This window comes from Lycium barbarum, chromosome 2, assembly GCF_019175385.1.
Source record: "Lycium barbarum isolate Lr01 chromosome 2, ASM1917538v2, whole genome shotgun sequence".
In the NCBI taxonomy this organism is placed as follows: Eukaryota; Viridiplantae; Streptophyta; class Magnoliopsida; order Solanales; family Solanaceae; genus Lycium; species Lycium barbarum.
Genome location: NC_083338.1, coordinates 135591246 through 135598653, shown reverse-complemented (window position 1 = coordinate 135598653; position 7408 = coordinate 135591246). Strand labels below are relative to the sequence as shown.

Below are 7408 nucleotides of genomic sequence, written 5' to 3'. Positions count from 1 at the left end.
ACATTTTGATCCTAGCTTGGCATTTCTAATATGCACATAGTAATATGTTATAGGACGTAAAAGGTTCTTGGAAATATTTATAAACTGGTTCAACAATCTTGTTGTTTGTAAAGCCACAGAAATAAACAGAAATTTCATGATTTTCTTCTTTCTTCTTTTCTTTTTGCTAGTGATGGGAAAATATTGTGATAAGTGCTTTTTTTATTTTCTAATGAAGCACTAATATAGAACTCAAATCGCAAAGCAATTGTGGACTAAAGAACAAGTGAGACAGGTAATCAACATGTTGGAACGAACATTGGAATGTGACCCCTTCTTTTTTCTATTTACATAATAAGAAATTAAACATGGATTAGACTAAAAGTTAATTAAAAAGATACTAAATCAAAGACATTTCATGGTGATCTTATGTTGTCAAGTCCACCTTATTTTGCCTTTGCTTTTGTCTCCTTATCCCTGTCAATGCAGCAGTTGATAACTTTAGTTTACAAGTGGGATTTATTAAAAAAGTTACACGTTAGCTCCCTAATCCAATAACATTAATATAGCAATTGTCCTGAATAACTTGCCATTTTTTTTCCCCTTCTATATTGTAATCTTAGTAACAGAATGTCAGAGATAAAACTTTTAATTAGTAACATTTGACATGTTATTACGCCGAAAGATATTCGATTAATTTCTCTTTGCCCTTACTTTTTCTTCTTTTAATTAAATAAAGGTGACAAAGTTAGTTACTCGACTTACACCTTTATTATGTTGCACAAGAAATCTTTAATCCTTAATCTTTTGCCTCATCATATGATTTTCTTTAGCTATTTTATTGGATATGCGCACGATTTTGGGTTAGGTATGATACAATTACGAACATGCTGGCCAATTACCTAGCAAGTAGCAACTTTATTAATATTAAAACAAAAGTAATTAAGTGGAATGAACACATAAAATTAACGTCTCAAATATTGTCACGTAAAGTAGATATCTACGTATGTGCAAAAACAACTGTCAGTCTACACAAGGTGAGATTTAACATGTCAATAAAGTTAAACAAAAGTAATCAAGATTTTTTATTACTATAGAATTTTCGGTAAAATAATCGTTTTTATCCATACCAATCAAAATTTATAATAGTAGTCAGAATTCTAGGAATCTATGTGGAACTGCATATGAGTATTGTATTTACCATATCCATATGTACGTTAATGATAACACCGAACACTCGGTAGGGGAGTTAGGCTTTTCATTTAAGGATCCAAAATCTATGAAATTCAACATATAATATATAGAGATAGGAAAATAACTTGTCAACCCAATATATATAATTTTCCAATAGAGTGTTAATTGCCTTTTGTACAGAATTATTTAAGGTTAAAATTAAATGTTTAAAGACAAATAGTGCCATGCCACCAATTGCCTAAATAGTGTACTCTCCAATTTGAAAAAGGCTAGGAGGTTGTCAATAAGCTAAATGTTATTTCTCCCTTTTACATTAAAAGTCACTTAAAGATGAAAAGAACATGGCATTAAGCTAAGTGAGTCATGGGGATGGCCCATTGAAATGGGTGTTGCCATCATCGAGGATATACATCCCCATTGAAATAGGTGTTGCCATCATCGAAGATATTGGTGTTTAATTGGAATTCTTACACTTCCGATCAATAATCTCGAATTCAAGCTTTGAAAATCAATGACGAACCTACATTGTAGCTACAGAGTGTTTTATCCAAATATTATACTTTTATATTAAAAAATTACTAATATGCAAAAATATTGACTGAGTGCCCATTTTCAAAGCAATATTTTGAGATGTAACTCAATTGACTACTCACGGCTTAAAAATATTAGGTCCGTCGTTGTTGAAAATTAAATACTTTTGGTCAAGAGTGCATTAGTCTTCTTGATGAGGCTACTCGGCACGAGTCTATTAATCCGGAAGTGAGTTTCGAACACCGAATGATTAAATAAAAAAGAAAAGAAAAGGTGTCACCTGTGTTATTGGTGATGCAGAGTATTCGAATCAAGTTGTTTCGCATTCCCAAAGGTCAGCATACTATACAATAGAATCTACTTTCATGAGTGTATAAGTATGTGAGCGTGTGTGTTTTTTCCATATTTTTTGTGTGTACATTTTTGGGCATCAACAACAGTTGACAGCAAGCTGTCAACTTCTTTAGTACTTTTAAAACTAGTTGTATTTCCTTTGTCATTTGCATCTCTTGCCTTTATCCAACTGGGATTTAAATTTGCCTCTAAATACATTTTCTTTCTTTCTTTCTCCTAATGTCCATGGAGGGGTTTTTGATTCTCTTTAGTTTTTTAGTTTGAATTAATTAAGGTTTCTTTAAATACACAAGAACCAGTTATTGCCTCTAATTGGCAAGAGGAGTGTCTTCACACTACTGATGAACAGGTTCGTCTCTTAATTAAATATATTCCCACTGTTCTGTTCTTGCACAATTTCTTGTTTTACTTGAAAAAAAAAATCAACATCTTGGAAAACAATTAATGTAACATGGTCATGTAATGTTTATGAGAAATTGCAAAGTTACAACTGTGATTACATGTGTTGCTAAGGTCATAGTAACACTTTTTTCTTTGTATTCGCTAATTACATGCAGTTATTTCGGTGAATTGAGGCCATGGTTACTAATTGTCAAAGATTGAGTCAAGAATAGGCTCTTCTAAATTTTTTATGTTTACACTCTATTATAAACTGTGATAACATTTGATAATCCACTCTGTAAGTCCAGTTTTCCTGTGCTTTCAGGCAGATCAAAATTTTCATTTTTGGCTTAGAATATGGATGAGTAATAGAATAGTTTACCACAATGTTTACTTAGCTTAAAGTTGAAAAGGAACATTTGCCATAAGATACATTCACCGTTTTGTATATGCAATAGTTTATAGTTGGCAATCCTGGAACAGCTGAGAGAGTTCAAAAAGAGAAAAAAAAAAAAAAAAGAGAGGCTAATGTCTAATTAAATCGCCATATTGCTCTTCTGTGTCTATGTGAAGGAAGAATTTTCCTCAGTATTCATATGCATATGCTAATTCTATTTATCCATCATTTTAACAGTTCTGTTGATTTCTCCGTTCCCCTTTATCTCTTTTGCTCGATTTCCTTATAGGAACCCATCGTTTCTTTTCTTCCGCAGTTTCCCTTTCCTTAGATAAAAAGGTCTATATGTAGTTAAAGTCATATGCTTTACAAGTCATGAACACTTACATTAGCCTACTGAACATTGAGATTAGTCTGCAACTTTAAAAGATTTCGCTTTGATGAATGGATAAACAAATGACAAGTGCTCCTTTCTATTTTTTTTTCTGCTAAAACTGCCAATGTTATTCTTCAACCTACCTTAAATTGTCAATTTTGTTTATGCAATAACATTATCCTGAGTACATAGTGGATGAAAATTAGATTCATTTTAGGCAGAAATTCAGTTTGTTAACATGTCATAGATTCATATTAGAAACCTTGTCCTTTCAAGCACATGGAAGATTTCATCGCTGGAGTTGCTGCACGTTTATGTCTTTAAGTCTTTTGGCCTCTGCAGCCTCTTTTGCTTAATGTAATTTCAAATTGCCCTCGTGTATCTTCCGGATCTCATATGTATAGCTGTTTGTTTTCCTCATATGATACTTTGACTTAGCTTTCTAGGCATGGCTTTTCTGCAGCTACATCTAATTTATGTAATTATTTTTCTGTTGTTGAATTCAGGCCATGAACATGACTTCTCCAACAACTCAATTTGCCCCCACAAGAAGAATGGGCATATATGAACCGTTTCATCAGATGAGTGTGTGGGAAGACGCGTTTAGAGGTGACATTATGCCTAGCGCTGATGCATGTATGGTTTCAGAGCCAAACGACAGGCCAGATGACAAGGTAAAAACAACATATTTCCTTATTCTGACTAATAAAATTCAAGTTACTATAGTTGTCAGGCTGATACCTAGCTGTGGTTATTGTAGTCGGGGTATACATCCAGTGAACAACATATACCCTCTGGCTCTGGGGATAATCAAGCACCAAGGAGTACTTCAGACAAGGTACAACGACGTTTAGCGCAAAATCGTGAAGCTGCCCGTAAAAGCCGTATGCGGAAAAAGGTAAAGGCAGTTTTACTCATAAAATTCATTGCAGATGTAGTTGTTTAGGAAATATTAGTCATAAAATTCCTTGCAAATGTAGATGTTTAAGAAATTTTAGTCATAAAATTCCTCTTGATTCCTTTCTTCACAGGCTTATGTTCAGCAGCTAGAAACAAGCCGTTTGAAGCTGGCCCAACTTGAATTGGAGCATGAGAGAGCTAGACAGCAGGTCAGGGACGCGTTTCTTACTAACAAGTATATGTATCTGTGAGCTGATTTTGGATTCCATCATGGCTTTTGACATTGTGAAACGGCTTATTGCAGGGGCTATACATGTTAGGTTCAAATAGCAATATGGGGCAATTAGGAAAAATTAATCCAGGTGTGTGCATAAGGAGTTGTCACTCGATAGTTTACTTTTCGTTTTATCTTTGCATCACTAGCTTAACTACTGACTCCGTGTTGAGTGATGTACCAATTTGCAGTTGAAACTATGGAAAATTCATGTTTTCTTTTCTCATTGCCCATTGTTTATATTGATCTCTAAGCTTAATTGATGCTTATGATAACATAAGAATAGTTTATAGGTGCAGAGTTTAACTTCTTTCTTGAACATTTATGTGCTTTTGCAGGAAGCTGTTCTTTAACAGATCTCAATGTTTTCAAATGAGAAAGGCTATGCATATTTTTACATTGTTCCACTAAAATCTGAAAGAATACTTTTGCCATCCTTCTAAAGGAGACACACGCTTTGTGTTAAGTAAAAGTATATACTTCTTATAGTGTTTCATTAGGTTGTGTTTCATATTGTCCTCTTGCTATCAAGACGAGCATGTCCCAAATGTCCTGAAATCATTGGCATTTCATTAGCTAATATTTCATGCTATCAGAGTAGAATACTAGCCCATTTAGTTTGACTGATCAATGCTATATAAAGTATAGACTACAAAAAAAGCTTGTATTCTCTCGATTTTTTTCGTAAAGTAATGCTGCCTATGCAGGAATAGCTGCATTCGAGATGGAATACAGCCACTGGGTTGAAGAGCAACAAAAAAAGAATGCAGAATTGCGGAGTATGTTGCAGTCTCCTGTAAGCGATATGGAGCTTCAGTTGCTGGTAGAAAATGTATTAAGTCACTATTTCAGTCTCTTCCGCATGAAAGCTGATGGCGCCAAGGCTGATGTTTTTTACTTAATGTCTGGGATGTGGAGAACTCCCGTTGAGCGATTTTTCCTCTGGATTGGAGGATTCAAGCCTTCAGAACTCATAAATGTACTCCCTGGTGCATTTTCACTACTTCCTTGTGAAGGCTATTTTACCATCACTTGCTTATATGTTTCTCATTCATATATAAATTTCCTGAACTAGGCTCAAATCCTATCTTATGCATAGATCGTTTTGCATCTAAATCTAGTCGAATGGCTTATATTGTTTATTTCCTCTTCTGATTGTCAATGACAACTTCCATTCAATGTTGCATCTATGCGACATGATAAACAATGCTCATTTTAGGATCTTTAATTGAATCATTATAGCATCCAACTATGATCTCAAGTAAACTTAAATTTACTTTGTTTGTACTAGTAATAATCATGAATATCAACACCATACAGTTTATTTTACTTCATTCATCACCAACTGGAAAGCATTGAATAGTGTCATCCAAACTTACATGCTTCTAGACTAAGAACTACAATGATCTACCTTCATGAGCATAAACACAAGATTTCTAATTGTATTGCAACTTTAAACAGGTGGTGATGCCACATCTCGAGCCCTTGACCGATCAACAAATAATTAAAGTCTGTAATCTGCGACACTGTTGCCAGCAAGCAGAAGATGCTCTCACACAGGGAATGGATAAACTTCAGCAGACTCTGGCGCACAGCATCCTAAATATGACCACAGGAGCTGGAAGTTACACTTCCCAAATGGTTTCTTCTATGGAAAATTTAGAAGCATTGGAGAGCTTTGTTAACCAGGTTTGTCTCACTTTCATTGTCTTTCACCCTACTATCATTTCCATTCTGTATCTCAACGCTCCATGGTCATGCAGTATCATCGAAAATCAAGTTTAAAGATGATTATAATTCTGAAAGAATATAATTCTAAAAGAAACTGATGCATACATCCAACAAGTATACATTAAGTATAGATTCTTCACATGGTCCTTCAATTACTACTAGAAATCGGCTGAAATTTGGAAGCACTAATATGTCAAACCTCGCTATAATGGCGTCGCTCATTCCAATATTTTTTGGCTGTTATATCGAGATGATGTTATATAGAACATGTAATATAACATAACATGAAAATCGGTTTCAAAGAAAACTTGGTCGTTATAGTGAAATGTTGTTATAGAGAGGTCTGACTGTATCAAAGATACATGGTGTATCTAGTATACGTGCACCAGACATGCTTATATATAAGATCATTACAAAATTATAAAAAGAACTGTCTCAACAATGATCCTGTACACATGTTGAGAATTTCTTGAATGATAAGATATGTTGTTGCTTTGATTTGTAAACAGGCGGATCACCTTCGAAAACAAACACTACAACAAATGTCTATTATTTTGACAACGCGTCAAGCAGCTAGGGGCTTACTTGCTTTCGGGGAGTATCTTCAACGTCTTCGTGCTGTGAGTTCACTCTGGGCTGCACATCCTCGTGAACCTACCTAAATGATCTGTGAAGACAATTGAGATGTACTTTAACTAGATTATCTTTGATGCTCAAATGGTAATGCCCGATATGTAAATGGGAAATGTTGTCATAATTTTGCTTAGGGGGATTTAGCTATTTACTATTTGAATTACATATTTTCGAGTAAACTTGGCAAAAGTCTAGAAATTTGTGTGTATATATTTGTATGTTGTATATAGGCTATAGCAATGGAATAATAGGGTTGATGCTTTTGAAGAAATGATCAAGATTTTTCTGAGGATAGAATACTTATTATGAAGTGCGGAACATCTGAAATTTCGATTTTGCGTGCATAAGTGTTGGCTCTAGGAAATTTTAGAACGAATGTTATTAATATCGCAGTTGCTCCAAGTTTGAAAAAATGATCTTGAAGTTCGAATAGGAAAATTGAATATAGATCAATAGGTGTTGTTGGAAAAGTTTAAAAATATTAGAAGGAATGAAGATGGGCAATTCCAGTTTAAAAATTGAATATGTCTATTTGAAGTTTGACTTGCCAGTTTGGCCTTGACTAACCAAATTTCAAGCATGATTTGTCGAAGTTTGGCCTTGGCAAGTCAAACTTTACACAAAAATGTCGGAAATTTACTATCGAACTCCCGACACG

General features: G+C 34.2%; 1 protein-coding gene across 1 annotated transcript; it reads left to right on the top strand.

Annotated features, from left to right (window-relative positions):
- The first annotated feature begins 2107 nt into the window (after window positions 1-2107).
- Window positions 2108-7047, top strand: LOC132627441 (transcription factor TGA4-like). Its single transcript, XM_060342786.1, has 8 exons — window positions 2108-2407; window positions 3719-3886; window positions 3973-4110; window positions 4244-4321; window positions 4417-4474; window positions 5094-5365; window positions 5848-6075; window positions 6627-7047. The coding sequence occupies exons 2-8, from the start codon at window positions 3722-3724 to the stop codon at window positions 6777-6779; spliced, it is 1092 nt and encodes a 363-aa protein (XP_060198769.1). The 5' UTR covers window positions 2108-2407; window positions 3719-3721; the 3' UTR covers window positions 6780-7047.
- Window positions 7048-7408: the final 361 nt, after the last annotated feature.